Genomic DNA, 17,977 nt, shown 5'->3' on the forward strand with positions numbered 1-17,977 from the left:
TTTTTTTTGGATAATGTCACCAAGCCCTTTTATTTTTCAGTCCGTCCCATCTATTCTTGTATGTAATGCCCTTTTCAAGGCTCAGTCAAATACTGATAGATAAAATTAATTCCAGACAAATTTTTTGTTTGTTTCTGGAATATGTCGCATTATGTAAGCAAAATTGGTTTCGAATGAATTTCATGTTGACTTTATCATAGGTCTGTTGGTTTGTTATTATAGGTTTACAAGTTTGTTTCTGCCCAAACCTGCTCAGTAGATAAGATTGCATTCATCACTGTTGTCATTCCACGACCAATCTTCTTTTTTCTAGCTGTTTCAATCTCATTCTTCACTGGACTTCAAAGAGGCCTATATCCTGCTTTTATATAGGTGCAAGAGCCTCCTGCTCTCCACCAGCATAAATGTCAGTCTCTTTTATTAGAAAAAAAAAAACCTGTCGGAACCTGCCTCACGAGGACACAACCTCCGCAGCTTCGCTGAGTAGATTCATTAAATGGTAGAGCTTACAGAGCAATAGAGGGCACCTTCTGGCAGGAACGTTTTTTAAATAGAAATGGGAGATATTAGTTTTTTTCTTCTCCCCATAATGCCCTTGCAAGAGAACTTGTAGAGGATATTGGCCTCCTAGTGGGTGAGAACTAGTTTGTACTAAGAGTAATGCACATTATTCACCTTTCATTTCCTGTATCGTTTCTCAGAAAATTTAATTAGCAGCTCTTTCCCCCTCTATAAATATTTTTCTACACCATGGACAAAAGCTGGCCAGCTGCAATTGCTCTATTCATGGATATGCTAATGAGGCTATTAGTTGATTAGGAAGTTGAATACCCTAACCTGCCCAAAGCAATTCATGGAGGTAATAGGCTATTAGGATAACTTTGTACGCAATCATGATGATGGTTATAAAGAGTTTGTCATTGTTCTTCTCGTTGTCTTGTTTGTTAGAAGCATTTTATCTTAATCAACTTGAGTGCAGCTTGATTGTGTAAAACATTGTGTGAAACATGATTTTAGGATGTTGTGGATGACTGCCATGCTGTTGCTATGTGGTCTCTAAGGTGATTTAAATGTTTTTATCTGGTTGCTAGAGTGTTCTTGGTGGTTGCTAGGTGGATTATAGGTCCTGAGACTGAGACTGGAACCCACAAGGGTGCATTAGCAAACTTCCAAAGGGGCTTTAAAATGGCTTCAAATGATTTAAAATAAGAAAAAAAATACTGTAAGCTTTAAAATACTTTAAGCTAAATCAGATGTGGGTATTTATTTATTTTAATTTGTTCCCTCAAAAACTGTAATTTTAAGAACCAGGATTCCCATCGTTTTGGAAAATCTGGATATGAGGAAGCGTTATTTTAGAAAATAAAATATTTTAATTAAAGATTAAAAAATCATGGACATTTCTGTAATGAAAATATGTTTCTCTAGTTATGACAAGCTCTTAAAAACAGGTATAAGTTGCTATTTGTGAGTGAAAGATATATTTAAAAAAATGTGTTTTTTTTATATATATAATTTTATTTAATTATTTGATATATTTTCACATTTAAAAAAAAAAAACTTAAAAAATTAGCAGCTTTGTTATTGCAGAATATCTGTAGGCTTTTGAATGTTGCCTTTGACAATGGGGGAGTCAAAAAGGTAGAGAACCACTGATCTAGCCCACTTATTTCTGATTGTCCCAAGGTCTCAAGTTCAGTCTGAGTCTGATGAATATAATAATGATGCTTGTCTTTGCAAATGCTACTAAATATTGCATAGATCATCATCAGTGTTTCACTCTTTCTTTGCGTAGTCCATGGAGATCCAGAACTCACCAATAATGTCTCCAAACTCATCCCCTGTGTGTGAACGCCGGAAAACCGCTGCAGATCACATGGGTCCACACTTGAACATTCCACCCGTACCACCCCGCCTGGATCTCATACGTTCTCCCGCTCCTAGCCCCACAGGCTCACCCAAGGTATCATTTGTTTTCAATCACGATACATTTTTAGATTTTCCTCCATTTACTTTCCTTATGTTTCAGATTTCTGTTTTTGCTTTGTAGTCATCTCCAGGCATGTCCAGAAAACAGGACAAACCCCTTCCTGCCCCTCCACCTCCACAGAGAGATCCCCCTCCCCCACCTCCGCCAGAACGCCCACCTCATATCCCTCAAGAAGGCCGGGCTGCCTGGCTGGTCACCTCATCGTCTGGCCTTCCAAGAGACCCCAGAGCACCCCTGGAGGCCTGGAGCCCTAAAGACAGCACTGCCTTGTCAGATTGCAGGACGTCTGCTGCAGACCGCTCCCCCAAACTCGCCCACGCTGCCCCTGCGCACATCAACGGGAGACCCCTCAGCTGCTCTGGTGCAGATTTGGGGTTAAACCGGACCAGCCACAGACTGAACGTGCAGTCAGAGTGTAGTAAGGTTAGGAATGCACACACATTCCTTCTGTATCATGCAGATCACATTCACACGCTCGTTATGGGGAGCGACACTTTATATTAGGGCTGGAATGTCCTTCTTTGATAAGCGGAGTCAAGAACATGAGATTAGAGCAGAAAAATGACCGGACATTGTGCTTTGAAATCACCTAGAACCTTCTGTACTCATTCACAAGCCCTTACATGCCTATTCTAAGCCATAAATATTCACTTTTTGCTCATGGCTGTTACTAAGCAACAGTGACGATGTTCACAGTAAAGCAATGCTGTGAAATTCTGTGTGTGTAGTGCTTCTGGCCCTGGCATTAAAAAAAAGGTATTTAAAAAGCATTCAGAGCCTTTCATGATTCCAGCAGTTAACCCTCCCACCCCACCATGTGTTTTTGCATATATCTGAGTTAATGTACCAAAATGCAAAACACGCACACATTCGTGGCTCGCTGAGAGTTTATAGATTATGGGTTAAATAAACGTGTTCTGTGAGGGGGATTGGAGAGAGTTAAATATTTGGTTGCAAAACTGTAGTGGGTCTCTCATTAAAGCCCTTTTGGAAACTAAGAATGTCTCTGAGATGTTTTCGGTTGTTTGAAGTAGATGTGGATCTTTTTGATCTTTTTGTTCTACTAAGGTTTGCAGCATGCAATTATATGTAACCATCAATTGACTGTAAAATTCTCTCTCTCTCTCTCTGTCCCGGGTTGGCATGTCAGTGTATGGATTAATTTAGTGTCACAGTGTGGGCACAGAGAGTTTGGCCCCTGTTCTCCCGTCACAAGCTCACACAGCTCTGTTCAGCCCACCGCCTGCAGGCCACAGCTAGTGCGCTGCATTACACGCTGCTCTTGATTTGTGAAATAAACCGACTCAGACATCAGAGGCTTCTAGAACTCCATGATGGAGGTCTAGAAGATCCTTCTGGTTTATTCACGAGACACATTTACAGGATATTCTGCAGGAAAAAATATTGTTTTCTCAGATCTACTGCATCTATCTATCTAGCACTGACAAGTATATAGAATATTTATGATAAAATATTACTGTTTCATTTGTCAAATTAATTATCCATTCATCTTTCCCTCCTTCTGTACCTATCTATCCATCGTTCAATCTATAATCAGTCCATCCATTCATTTTCCATCCATCTGTTCATCCGTTTCTATCTATAATCTGTCTGTCCAATATATTCATCCCTCCATATCCATCCATCTATCCTTGTTCTGTTTTTCCATACATCTGTCTGTCCATCCATTTTTCTATCTATAATCTGTGAGTAATTTATTAAATAATTTTGTCTATTCATCTGTGCATCCATCCATCCATCCATCCATCCTTCCTTTGTTCTGTTTTTCCATTCATCTGTCTGTCCATCCATTTTTCTATCTATAATCTGTCAGTCCATCCATCCATCCATCCATCCATCCATCCATCCATCCATCCATCCATCCATCCATCCATCCATCCATCCATCCATCCATCCATCCATCCATCCATCCATCCATCCTTTGTTCTGTTTTTCTATTCATCTGTCTGTCCATCCATTTTTCTATCTATAATCTGCCTGTCCAATCCATCCATCCATCTTTCCATCCATCTATCCATGCATCCTCCTGTCTGTCCATCCATTTTTCTATCTATAATCTGTCTGTACCATCCATCCATCTGGATCCTTTTTCCATCCATTATTGATCTGTTCAAATGGATACTGTATTCATCCAATATGGATCTATTCATTCTGTCCCATATGGATATTTACTGTATGTATATATTTATATGCATGGTTGCTTATCTAAAACTGTGTAATCAAAAATGGCTTGGCTGTATTATTTTATCATTGCATGTTTGTTTGTATTTCTCTGCAGTCTTTCATCAACGGTCTGTTACCTGGTGATGAGTACGATGTCCCCCCTCTGCGTCACTCCCCTCCCCTTGTGGACCACAACCAGAGGTAAGCGCCACACACACACACACACACACACAGTTGCCACTCCCATCCCCGGAGCCCTGCTGCAGCTCTTGTTCATTGTGTGCATGTTGATCATAATCGCTCTAAAGCAGCCCAATCTGTCTTTCTGTATTCTGAAGTGAGCCTCAACAAACAAACAACCGTGTTTACTCTGCCCAGTTCACTCATATCACGTTCAAATGATTACAAATCACCTGTTTGCTACTCTCAAGCACTGTGTTTTTCTGTGGAATTGCTGATCTTTTGACGCTGATCCATAGCGTCTTTTCCTGCTTTGCTCTTTGATTTGCTTTTGTGATGTTCTATGACTAAATTATTGCTTTCTTGCAAAAAGATAAAGTGGAATTAATAAATGTGTTAATGTGATCCAGGGATCGTGTGCACAAGCTGCATCCTGTATATCTCTAGAGCTCTGTCAGAACAACACACACATATACAGACATCAGTATTTGGACACATGTGCACCAATTATGCAAGAGCACCAGGATCCGGAGAGCATGTGCTCTTTAAACAAACATAAAGGCACACACACACATAGATCCAGCAGTGATGGACTTCCTGTGGGGCTTTTGAGGGAATTAAGCAGAACCAGCCTATGAGAGGTTACACTCCAAGCAGCAAGCCTCATTTTGCCTTCTGTCACAAACATTATGCTCTTTCTTTACTTTATATTGCACTCAGACTGCTGGATTTTTGTTGTTATTATTATGATTAGATAAGAAGAAGTGATTAACATAGTAAACTTTATCACTAAGCTTGTGCTGCTTTTGTGCTACAGATACAAATGATACTTCAAACTATGCTGCTTGTTCAGGAGAGGTGCGCACTTTCTTTTCCAAGCGAATGGACCTATACTTTTCAGGCTAATTATAAAATTACCAAACATTCTCATTTGAATGTGATTTGACTTTGCTTTGAGAAACTGCAAAGTCACGGAACATGTTAAAAACCACTCAGATCACGTTAGCAGAACCATAATTTATAAAGAGTTCTAGAAACACTCTAAATGCCTTAGCAATGCCCTGACTATCACCCATAGCACCCTAGTCATTGGGTTGGTTGTCAATGTTAATAGCTTCATTCATGCAACACCGTTGTGCTCCTCTCAGCAGTTCCTGCTACAAGAAAAACTGTGTTTCTGTCACCGGTTTGACAAATGAAACCGAGAGGCTCTGGAAACCACAATGGTTGTTGTTTGGAGCACAGAAGAATAGTGTTGTGTGTCTATGTGGTGTATCTGTCCATAGAGCTGCATCGGTAGTCAGTGATGTGTTTATAGAAGCTGAGATCATTGTATTGTTAGTAAGCATAGTAAGGCTTTTCTACTGGATTCGGGGCACACTGGGTTCTTTGTGACGAGCATCACGCTTACCAGCATTCGTTTACTGTACAGAAACACACACATACACCAACGTCTTGGAACTGTTGAGATCACTTTCCACCTCCTCAAAGAAAAGGAAAACATGTGAACCTGTCATCTCTCTCTCTCTCTCTCATAGGTGTTTTCACACTGCTATGGTTGGCTTCTCTTTAAAGACTTGGCAAATGTACATCTATAAACACTCTTGATGTCTTGGAAACAAGGAGCACTTCGAAACACTTAAAAAAGTTCTTTAAAGAATCTCTTAATCGTCACAGGGACAAGAAATGTCTGAAGTGCCCTCTAATGGCACATCACGGTAGCACCCCAGACTTGACTGGAAAACCGCCCATTGTATCCAAATCAGAGCTAGTTAACCTCTCTCCCCCCTGTAGGTGCTTAAATATTGGCCGTCTTTGCCTACTTCAGCTCAGCATGTGACTCTAAGTTAAAGCATTACGTGATTAAACTGGCTAATCATTTCAGTGAGTCAGCATGAAAGCGGAGAACATCGTCCAAGTCTCCCGTCAAAGAGCTTTTTTCTAAGCTTGCTGGCGGAGTCAGTTACAATGCTGTCATCAATGTAAATATTTACATATGGTTATTCCACACTTCGCTGTAATTTGGGAGCACATGAGGCGGTTTATTTGACTATTTGCTAATGCAGTAAGTCATATTTGGAGTTGAGGAGTTGTTCAAGTATGTATCAAGTTTTCCATGGTACAAACATGAATGATGTCTCAAATCATGCTGTTGTTGAGGAAAGATGTTCTTTTACTTTTCTAAGCCATCAGATTTATGATAAAACATGCTAAAAAACTCCTACAGATTTGCACTGAAAGGGGGAACAAGTCTATATAAAGACCAGAATGCCATAGAGTCTAAAAAACACACGAAATTTCTTACCAACTGTATAGCAACATTCTGTGTAGAGCTGAATTGTGTCACTGTGATCTGAAAACCCAATCTGTGGCTGATCTGATGCCTGAAGCATCATGGGATTGCATCATGTTCCTGTATGTGTTGTGAAATTAAATTTTTTGTGATCTGCAGACACACCAACCCCTTCATAAGCCACCGGAGTCTGACAGACAGAGTGGAGGATGAGTATCAGATTCCCTCATCACATCCCGTCTCCGTCCCCTTCCGCATCCCCAACAGGTAAACACACACACACCATAGTGAAGCGATGACTCTTTCAATGTGCTTCCGACATTTACATGGGTTTTCTCTTCATGAAGGGCTTTAGAAAACGGCTCGTCGGATCTCTCAACAGACATAAAGAAACATAAACCTCCAGAGCATGGTGAGAGAACACACACTTGTACACACGTACACACACCGTCTCTCATCTGTCATCTTCATTTTCTGTATGACCATCTTTTAGTGTGATTGTGGGAGTTTGTGTGTGTTTGTAGCATTAGGGATTGATGTTTACGTTGTTTTATGTTGTGGCCGATGGTGATTGAAGTTTTAGAGAACTCTGTGTTGTATCCCTCAGGTGGGTTTGACTCTGGTTCGTTGATTTCGGGTGTGGCTCACACCTCACAGTGCCCCCTCCACAACAGGACACCCTCAGACTATGACATTCTACTGCCCCCTCAAGGTAGCCAATGGTGCAGCGCCTCAATCTGATTGGCTGCCTGATTAGCAGACTGTTTATTTAATTTATTGGTTTGTTTTGCTTTTCCTCTTGCATTGAGTAGCACAAAATGAACTGTGAACCACAACACAGACATGATTCATTATTGAGTTGTTAAATCTTATTATTAGCTTCAGTTATAAGAGCTGGATGATGTGGGTAAGGTGTGTTTGTGCAGTGCTTCGTATCTGACACGTAAGATTAATTTGTTTTTGTTTTTTTTACATTTATTCACCTTCACTTCCATTAATCTTTGATTCTTGAATATAATTAATTGCCTTTCAGTTTAATTCAGTTACTTCACCTTAATAAACTTTAAGGCTTTTTCTCAGTTGCTTAGAAACTAACATTAATTAGAGCGATTTCCCATAAGAAAGACTTGTTTCTCATAAAAACCTGTTTTTCTGAGTTGCAAATCTTTTAATTTAGTCATTTATACTGCAGTTTCAAAAATGCTCTTTTTAAAGTCTCTTCTGCTCATTAAGGCTGCATTTATTTAATCAAAAGGACATTAAAACAGTACTATTTAAAAAGTCTTTCCAGTGTTTTCATAAAATGTGTCTTGGCAATTGAGTAAACTTGTCATTTAGAGTTAGAGCACAATAAATATGCATGAGTGATATTTTAACTCCATCTGTTGGTGAGAGGTGGGATTACTGAGGCACGTAGAAAGACTCAATGTCTCTCTCTCTCTCTCTCTCTCTTTCTCTGTGTGTGTTCTCCCAGCGTCTCCAATGGAAGATCCGTTCAACTCTCTTCCTCCGTCCCAGCCTCCTCCTCCTCCTCCCCCCATCAGGAACAGTTTCATAGAACCCTCCTCCTCCTCACCCTACCCCAGACCTGCCCGCCCCTCGTCTGGACATGATCACTTCCTGCTCAGCCCTGGTGAGGCTGATACCACTTACAGTATCTGTGACTGTGAATCTAGTATGAATGTCAAATACTGCTTTATTTGGGTCATATTGGTATCTGATCATTGGTATGATTCACAGACACTTTCATAGACCAGTTAAATAACTCGGCTCCCAATCCCCCTGTGAGGAGACAAACCGGGGACAACATGAAGACGCCATTCAAGGCTCCGCAAGACTATGATCAACTGCCGCCAACCTCAGGTACCAAATCGAAAAAGGCAAACAAACATTTAAATTACAGTTTGTGTCCTTAATATTTTTTTTTTTTACAGTTCAAATTTATATTTAATATACACTAGTGTTCAAAGGTTTAAGGCCACTAATTTTTATTTTTGAAGAAATTCATTTTTTTTTTTTTTTTTAAGCAAGGATGCATTAAGCTAATTAAAATTCACAGTAAAACATTTGTATTGTTACAAAAGATTTCTGTTTTAAATAAAATTCTTTTCAACTTTCTGTTCATCAAAGAATATAAAAATGATCACAGTTTCCACAAAGAAGGAAAAAACTCTTTTTAACATTCATAATAGGACATGTTTCTTGAGCAGCAAATCAGCATTTTAGATTGATTTCTGAAGGATCATGTGACATTGAAGGCTGGAATAATGGCTGCTGAAAATTCAGCTTTTACCATCACAGATTAAATTACATTTCAAAATATATTAAAATAGAAAAAAATTTAATATTATTTTAAATTGCAATAATATTTTACAATTTTGCTGTTTTTACTATATATTTGATCGAATAAATGCAGAATAAGAGACTTATTCTAAAATCTGTAAAAAAGTGTGTATTTATTATTATATTCACAATATAGCCAAGCCTCCTATACATTATGCTTAAAATGATATAATATTAATGGTCAGAACAAACATTGCTTGCACATCTAGAATGAACCAAAAATATACATGTAATATCATGATAAAACAGCTGTGAGCACAGTGTGTTGTTCTGAATACATAATAGCCATGCAGGCTTATTAAATGAAGCCATTATCAAGATGAATGCGCTCGATGAATTATTAATTATTAGCCTGTAATGGGTTTTTAATGTGTACAGAGTCTTTTTAGTCGGCCTGCTACCATCCACTCTCAATGGCCCGTTTTGACTAAACACTCTTTGTTTCCTGTTTACAGTGGCCGGAGATTGCTTCAGGGCACCTGAGAGACCTCCGAAACCACTTCCCAGGATAATCCCACCAGACATCCACAGAAGACCGCACGAATCGTCCCGGGAGAACGTCGACGCCAAGATCGCCAAGCTGATGGGGGAGGGCTACTCGTTTGAAGACGTGAAACGAGCGCTGATGATCGCGCAGAACAAAGTGGACGTGGCACGGAACATTTTGCGGGAGTTTGCGCTAGTCGCCCCCAGACAGGGCCTGTAGCCAGTGCCGAAGTGATTTCTATCTACGATAGAACTATCAGAACTACAGAACTATCTACGACTGTCTCTGAGCGTACAAACCGCAGGCTGACTTCTGCTTGCTTTTGTGTAGCACATACAGCAAATGAGACGAAAATGTGTGCTTTTCCGCCAAAAGGAGCCTAACGGAGGGTTGCCTTTGTAACAATGGGATCCTGTGAAAAAACAAAAAAAGCCTTGTGTTTACAGTGACGTGGCTTATCTGCAGCGCTCAGGTCATCGTCGTTACAGCTCGGGATGTTCAAGAGAGAAACCCAAATTGAATTTTTCATACTTGGAGGTGTCTGTCCACATTTTAGAGTGGATTTGCTGCGTCCTTCAAAGCAGTGACGTTTGTACTTCTCAAATTGGCTGGACGGAAATGAAAGCAGCTCTGAGCGCTTCTGTTTGTGTTGCCAGTGTCTGCAGGCTGTTCATGCCTTTCCTGCCGCTGCTGCTGCTGCACACACACACACACACACACACACACACACACACACACACACATATTACCCACGTCCAGCCGCTCCTTCCTGGCCTCTTGGGTATCATGAATTTTACAGTAATGGCTCTTGCTGTGACCGTTTCTCCTTTATCTCATTAATTCGCCGTGAACACGACAAACCAGATCAGATCGTTAGAGGCAGAAAAAGAGACGGACATCGAATATCAGGTTCACAGTTCTCTTTCTGTCCGCTTTTTCAGTTTAGTCTGCTTTTTATCAACTCTTAACGGACGCCTTTGACAACTGCGTGCATTCCAGCGTTCACAAGCAAGGGCTGATATGGTTGTTTCATCTTCTGTAAATGGGGCCTGTCAACTCGTGAAATAAAACAAACCCGAATGCCTGGTGAATGCATCGGTTCCTTATTTATTTTAAAATGAGTGCAGTGCAGGAGAAGCCACCTAAGCCTTCCCCTTCCCTTTTTTTCAGTTACCCTCAGCCCACTTGCACTGACCTGATATGCAAAAAAAAAAAAGAACTGGGCATGCACCATTTGTATAAGCACCTGGCAAACAAACCAAAAACATGCAGAATATCATCTATGAGTCATTTTAATGGTTTGACGTAATAGTGATTTCCTCAAACTGAAGAAAACTCCAGCAACCGCTTCATTCAAGGCCTTTTAGGAGTTCTGTGAAGCTGGACCACTTTGACTCCTTTTTTCCCCCCACTGGCTGTTTGTTATTCCTCCCTATCAGGTTTTCTCTTGAACTTGAAACTTCATTTTTGCACTGGTCTCTCTCTCCATCTTACACTTGAAATCTGAGAACTGAGTGGACCCTCCAGTGGAAGAGGACATGGCCTTCGACAGGTTCACGAGGGGAACGGTTTCTGTTCATTTCCCCCCTCTTCTTTTTACAAGATTATACTTTGTTGGAAAATGCCTTGTGGATCATTTAAAACCAGTGATGTGTGCAATTAATTTATACTTTGTTAAAAGTTTTCTCGGAGATTATTATTTTCTTCTTTCAGTAATGTTGGTAACCCGTGAGCTGTTCTTGTGGAGAAAAAAAAAAGTTTTATAAAAGCCAGTATTAACATCTGCTACGTGTGTGTTTTTTGTAATTGTTGTGAGTGGGGAAAGAAAAAAAAAACACACTTACTTCAAAATGTACACTTTTATTGTCAACAAAAGTACAAAAACAAAAGTCAGTATTTACAATACTTTATGGCCTTCTTTTGCGGTTACCCTCTTTGGTTTCACTGCTGACCTGATGGTTCAAAATATGCGAGATGGTTACGCTAAACATGGACATTGGAAACACTCGTTTGTGGAGACAAAACAAAAGTGAAAGCTGAATATGCGTGACAAAGTTACATTTTAAATAAAAAGGGTCTCTTTAGTGACTAAGCAGAAGCACAGCCAACCTTGCATTTCTCACACATTATAAATAGCCAAACACAAGCAAGACATTCAAACATATTTACAGCTTCTTCAGACCATGATGAACGGAACCCATCCTTAAAGACTACAGTGTCGGACGTCAACTTGACAAACATCGTAGATACAAAAAATGATGTGTAAGAAAAAAAAAAAGATGCAAAGATTTTGTAGTCCGAGGGATGTGCAAAACTGAAAGGCTATACAGTGAAGTTTCACATTAACATACTGACTGAAGTTTGCCATCCAATACTCACTCTCTCTGTTAAGGCAGAATAATGGGGCTATTCTTTTATATTTACTTCCTACCAAAAAAATAAAAGCTCTGCATGCAAGGTCGCTACCACCCAGTCTGATACCAAGAGCGGATGTTTGCTTGTTTATACTATACGCAAATCACGTCTATGTTGTTACGTTAAACTCTAGCGGGCCGTGTTCTGCTGAGTTCAGAGCCCTACAACTATGCCATCATGCGATGCAACCTGAAGGCCACTGGGTGTAGCAGAAAATCTCCCTATCTTATGCTAAATTTCTAAACCCGTTTTCACTACTTAGCCACTTCTAACTAGAGGAAATAACATGGATGTCATAGGACAGTGACATAAAGAGGTACCAATAAATAAAACATGAGCGAACAGAGATGTAACAGCAGTGAATTCATCGTTCTTCCAGCATCCGACCGCGATCTTAGGAGTTTTTGATGAGGGACTGTGCAATATTAATACGTAGTCCCAAAATCCATTATTATCCGTTACTTTTTCAATAATCCCAACGTTAAGTAGTGAACGCACTCCCCCGTATTTACACAGGCCTAAAAAGTGTACAGCGAATTTACTTTTTTTTTTTTTTTTAACTAGAGGGGGAACAAAACAGCTGTGCCCACCACATTAGCAATGCGCATGAAACGAGAACATTCACTGGGAACACAAAAGAAAAGTCAGAATCGATTAAAAGTAAATGCAGTCCTCAGTGCAGACTAAGTTTACAATACAAGTGGTTTTCTCTTTTACACTTTTGAATCATGGTGGCTGATTTTCTTTCTTTTTTCTTTTTTTTTTAACAAAGTTCATTTGGAATAGGAAATATTCTGAAAACGTTCTGTGATGCGTGACACGCTCAAGCAGCCTGAAGGAGGCGTCGCTGTCCAATCAGATGTCTGGAATTAGATGATTGAAGTGTGTAGTACTGCACATTCAGTGTGACAAGGCCTCTTTCCTGGTTCATTCCTGGTATACAAACATAAACAATGAATGTGATTAGAAAAGAAGAGAGGATAAGAATAGCCTGACATCAAAATATTGTGTTGGCGTACTCAATATTGCACCTTTATTAGCTACTGCAATATTCTACATTGTTTACATCACATTGTAATGATAGTCTTAACACCTCGCTGTGACGTGCGTGATTCAGTTGAAAGACATGCACAACTGTCTTCAAAAGAAAAAAGTGCAAATGTGTGTACGAATCTGTAAGATATTAATTTCATAGTGTAAATAGCTTCAGTGATTTTAATGGGAGTTTTTGAGAGTGCTTGAACTAGACTGTCAGTGAAAATGTTCTTTGATAAATGTTCTTTGCTCACTTTCTGCTGCTGTAACCCTGTAAAGCCATATATAATAGTCTGAAAAATGAAAACTATTTTTTTTTTAAATAGAACGGTTCATTAAAACAAAATATTAGTCGCCTAACTTGCAATATTTTTATTCACATTAACTTTGAATGTTAAATTCACATTAAATATAAACTTAGTCATATTAAAAATGTTATGGCATAACACCCATATCTGTTAATTATGTAAACAGATAGGTTTTTATGCATAGTTATTAGATTACATTATTAGGTTACTTTGACCATCGCCCACTATAGATCAACATAATCTATAAGGTGAGAATCAAGATATTTCATGATATAGTTAATGCATTTGGGGATGTTTTGAATAAAAAGGAAAAGGTAAATAAAACATAAGTGCTGTTGTGGCTGCTGTGTGTCACAGTGCACTCATGCCCCCTCAAAAATAATGAGTGCATGACGCCCCTGGCAGTAGGATTATAAAAAATATATGCTAATATATAATTAAATTAAGTAGTCTATATAAAATTGCTAAATAAATCTATCTATCAGTACTTTTTTTTTACTTAAGTACATAAAAAAATCGAGTACTTTTGTACTTTCACTCGAGTAAAATTGAAAAAGGAGTACTTTTACTTTCACTGGAGTAATATTTTATTATACGTATCTGTACTTTTATTCAAGTACTTGATTTGTGTAATTCGTCCACCACTGCTCACATTAAGCCACCAAAATAAGACCATGAGGATTAGAAAGGTCACAATGTTCCTCATCTATTTATGAGAAATGGAAACTGGATAGTTCACCCAAAAAATGAAAATTCTGTCATTAATTATTCACCGTCATGTCGTTCCAAACCCGTAAGACCTTCGTTCATCTTTGGAACAGAAATTAAGATATTTTTGATGAAATCCAAGAGCTCTCAGACCCTGCATAGACAGCAAGGTAACTACCACGGTCAAGGTCCAGAAACATAGCAAGGACATTGGTAAAATAGTCCATGTGAAATCAGGGGTTCAACTGTAATTTTATGAAGCTATGAAAATACTTTCATGCGCAAAGAAAACAAAAATAACTTCATTCAACAACTCTTCTCCTAATCATCCCATGAAGAGCACAGTATAATGGTGGTCAGGAAAGGAAAATTTGTTTTTACTGACATATGGCCTGCCAACATCAGTTGACTGATGTTCTACTGAAGCTCCCTCATCACCTGACCGTTTCCACACTCTTTTTACTCGCACCTGGCGCTGAGGTTAAGTGGAGCGCACGTCTGAAAAATCTTATATATAATATATATAAAATTATCGATATATGTATGTATTTTTTATTATGTATTACCCAGTTTTGGCAGGTGTGAATTTTCCACCCTGCTCTGAGCTTTGAAATTGTAAAATTGCAAGCGAAAATATCCTCACCTTCTTCGTTCTTTGACGGCTCTCTTCTCTTTTAGACATCTGCTTTATGATTGTTCTCCTCCAGTTTCTTACTCTCCTCTGAAGTGCCTGCCTCCTTCTCGCCGGTCTTCCAGCTGCCTTGTCTAACAGGACAATTTTACCTTGATTAATCTTTCAGCACATTTCAAACTGAGCTCTTGCAGCTAGACCATTTCTGGCTCGATTGCTTCTCTTGTCAATCTGAACTAATCAAGATGATGTATAACAGCAGATACTGTGACTTCTACTGCAATCATATGTACTTCATCTGCACAGGTTGTAATTTAAACGTAGGCGATGAAATATACTCTGCTTTTTCATACTCTGCTTATTTTTGCGATGTCATGTTGCATCTTACCTTGTTTTCTTGATATAGATCCAGTAGGTGAGTCCCACCAAAGCAGCAACTACAAGGAGTCCAACAACAATACCCACAATCACTTTGGCCTGCTCGGCGCCGTCTTCGTTTTTCTCTAAATGCGATAGACAGACAAACACATTATGAGTTCTTCTGAAGCATTATGACTCTTCACAGGGAAAGGCAATCCTGGGAAATCAAAATTGATTGACAGCATTCTGCTATTTGAGAAAAATTAAAGCAGGGATAATTTCAAGATGACATTTTTCAGGTTTTTCAGCTAAAAGAAACAACTAAAAGACATGAAGGCACAGAGTTTGCATGATGTCAGGATGCTTGACACCCTCCGCGACTCATGATCTTAACCTTTACTTCATTTTAAGTGAAATTCAAGTGAATGAAATCAGATGATCTTACCTGGTTTGGACGTGTCCTCCTCAAATACTGAAATCAGATATAAAATCAAATTAACTTTGGGTGCAAAATTAAATCAAACTGGCATTTATGACAAATTTGGTGCAAAGAAAAGCCACCACCCAACTGTGGTTTAGATGCAAAACCAATTCAAATCAGAAGTGAGTATTGTCCAATCAGATTCTAGTAAGGAAGATGACCACAAGCATGCAATAGTGGTCAGAAAGAGAGAAGGAGGAAAAGGGACAGCAGTCCAAGCACCCTGACACAGACAAACAAAACCCGAGCCAAAGCCAGAAACAAGAAAGTGAGCGCCTCATGCCCTGTGGGTGACCAACAGGACCTGAGAGAGAGCAGCCAGCCCTGTCTTTCCAGTGTTCACACCGGGACACTAATAATAGGCTACTAATATAGTAAAAGGCCACTAAATCACCCTGCATTTGAATAGTGCATCAGGCAAACCTGTGTGGAACATGCTAGCTTTACCAATCTCTTCACATGCACATAAGAGATGTTAGATCTGGCATCTACTTATCAGGGCTGTCAAACTAGTATTATTTCTGCCACTAAAAAACATAAGACAAAAAATTGTACATCAGTGATGCTAATTCTTTATTATTCAAAACTAGTATGTTTCTGTTTAAATAAACAAGCAATCTCAGTGGTTGTGCCCGCTCACATACCACTTGTTATTAACCATGTCGAATATGTAAGCTAATGGTTCTTTTTAATGTAAATCTGTTCTTGACAGCCCTATAATATGAGCCTTATTAAAGGGGTCGATTGAGTGGTTAGTAAGCGGTTCTCACTGCGGGAAACCTCTTCAGCGCGTCTGGTACTTACGAGAAAACACGCTGATCTCCTTCGTGTCTTCTCCGAGTTTATTGGTCACAAGACAGCTGACGGTGAGGTTCTTACTGGGCACTACGGTCAGTTTGTATGTGGCCTTCCCGTTGACATATGACATTTCATCCTGCAGGACAACAACAATTGCTGTTATTTTTTTAATTACTTTTTATAACCAGAATATTAACTGTGTATGAAAAATACAAATAAGCAGCAAGAGTCGAGAACAAAGCTGGTTTCATTTATCGGACCTGTTTGCTTAAGGCGCTATTTAATACACCTCTCCACTAGAGGGCGCTAATGATCCTCAGCTCATTTATTATCATAAAGCCAGCACCAGCACCACCACACCCACGCTAATGGAAAGTCTCACAGAAAACACACACCTCAGGGTCGAGTGCAATGTGTGTCAGTAATCACACAGCCACTAAATGAGTCTCCGTCACAAACACACTTCAGTATCCGTGTCATTAAAGCAGACAGTGAGCGCTGAACCCCTCACATAGTGCAGTGTGACCAAGAACTTGGAATTTTTTAAAGGTAGCTCACTTCCAGAACAAAAATCGTTTCTCTAGATAAGACGCGTTTTCCAATCTGCGATCGTTTAGAGCCCTTAGAAGCTGCACTGAAACTGCATTTTGAAAGTTCAAACTCGAGGGCACCATAGAAGTCCATTATATAGCCTAGAGATAATTCCTGAAATGTTTTCCTCAAAAAATTTTAACAATAGGGTGAGTACATTATCTGTACATTTCTGTTCTGGAAGTATACTACAAGCTATGCCTATCAAGGCTGCATTTATTTGATAAAAAATACAGTAATCGCAGTAATATTGTGAAATATTAAAACAATTAAAAATAAATGTTTTTTATTTGAATATATTTATTCCTATGATGCCAACAGCCATTAGCTACTGCAGTCTTTTAAGTGTGTTTTTAAAATCCATTTCAGATTTTATTAACATATTTAACAAAAAAAAAAAAAAAAAAAACAATTTCACAATAAGGTAAAACTTTACATATCTTTCAAAATTCAGTTTTCTGAAATTAGAAGTAGAAGCGTGTAAGAATTGATATCAAATTAATGAAAATGTTTTTTTTTTGTTTGTTTTTTTTATTTCACTGTTGGATTAAATTACTGATTTTTTTTTTTTTTTACTTTGAAAGTACATATTGTTTTTAAGATTATTTTATAAAGCTGTATTGTGTAACATGCAACACAAAACTACACGTTTAACAACACTAAGAAGACTAACTCGCATGTTTTGGATTTTACAGGGGGTGACTTTATAACCCTGTTGGAAGCAAACCAACACAAAACACCAAATTTAAACTCATTCATTTGAAATACATCCACAGAGACCGGCCAGACACTGAGAAGCAGAAAAGAGCTGACTGCATGAGTATTTACATCACGGTAAGCTTGTGGTACTCTGACAGTGAAAGAGAAAGACGTGTGTCCGTCAGACCACTCTGTATCAAAACCCAAACACTGTGTCTCATGGGACACACACAAACACTATATCTGGGATATTTGGGGTAACCAACACAGGCTAGTTTTCGGTGTCCTGCTTGCTCATTGCCCTGTTTTCATGTCCTGGCTGTAGTCTCACAATAAGTTGAAATCACCTTCCCTCAAAGGCGTTTGGGAGGGTGGCGAGACGTGCCTCTGTGGAAATTCGCTTCTTGTCAAAATAAAAAAGCCAGAAACAAAGGCAAAGTCGCTCGCAACCAAATACCAGAGACGTCAGTCTGT

At 39.1% G+C, this 17,977-nt stretch overlaps 2 protein-coding genes across 4 annotated transcripts in view; one reads left to right on the forward strand and one right to left on the reverse strand.

Moving 5' to 3' along the window:
* Positions 1 to 11,261, forward strand: part of LOC109069904 (E3 ubiquitin-protein ligase CBL-B-like) — a 61,641-nt gene extending 50,380 nt beyond the window's left edge. Inside the window, exons 11-19 of one of the 2 annotated variants that reach the window (XM_042732668.1) lie at positions 1,796 to 1,963; positions 2,051 to 2,413; positions 4,290 to 4,375; positions 6,807 to 6,914; positions 6,995 to 7,059; positions 7,255 to 7,359; positions 8,122 to 8,280; positions 8,388 to 8,510; positions 9,446 to 11,261. In XM_042732668.1, coding sequence (XP_042588602.1) covers positions 1,796 to 1,963; positions 2,051 to 2,413; positions 4,290 to 4,375; positions 6,807 to 6,914; positions 6,995 to 7,059; positions 7,255 to 7,359; positions 8,122 to 8,280; positions 8,388 to 8,510; positions 9,446 to 9,696 — 1,428 coding nt within the window. In that variant the 3' untranslated portion in view covers positions 9,697 to 11,261. The remainder of the gene's footprint in view (positions 1 to 1,795; positions 1,964 to 2,050; positions 2,414 to 4,289; positions 4,376 to 6,806; positions 6,915 to 6,994; positions 7,060 to 7,254; positions 7,360 to 8,121; positions 8,281 to 8,387; positions 8,511 to 9,445) is intronic. The other variant, XM_042732669.1, reaches the window with a different exon arrangement.
* Positions 11,262 to 14,594: 3,333 nt separating this feature from the next.
* alcama (activated leukocyte cell adhesion molecule a) overlaps positions 14,595 to 17,977 on the reverse strand; it is a 68,395-nt gene continuing 65,012 nt past the window's right edge. Inside the window, exons 12-15 of one of the 2 annotated variants that reach the window (XM_042732670.1) lie at positions 16,220 to 16,349; positions 15,380 to 15,406; positions 14,963 to 15,077; positions 14,595 to 14,708 (exon numbers count right to left, since the gene is read on the reverse strand). In XM_042732670.1, coding sequence (XP_042588604.1) covers positions 14,618 to 14,708; positions 14,963 to 15,077; positions 15,380 to 15,406; positions 16,220 to 16,349 — 363 coding nt within the window. In that variant the 3' untranslated portion in view covers positions 14,595 to 14,617. The remainder of the gene's footprint in view (positions 14,709 to 14,962; positions 15,078 to 15,379; positions 15,407 to 16,219; positions 16,350 to 17,977) is intronic. The other variant, XM_042732671.1, reaches the window with a different exon arrangement.

The sequence above is a fragment of the Cyprinus carpio genome, chromosome B10 (genome assembly GCF_018340385.1).
Source record: "Cyprinus carpio isolate SPL01 chromosome B10, ASM1834038v1, whole genome shotgun sequence".
In the NCBI taxonomy this organism is placed as follows: Eukaryota; Metazoa; Chordata; class Actinopteri; order Cypriniformes; family Cyprinidae; genus Cyprinus; species Cyprinus carpio.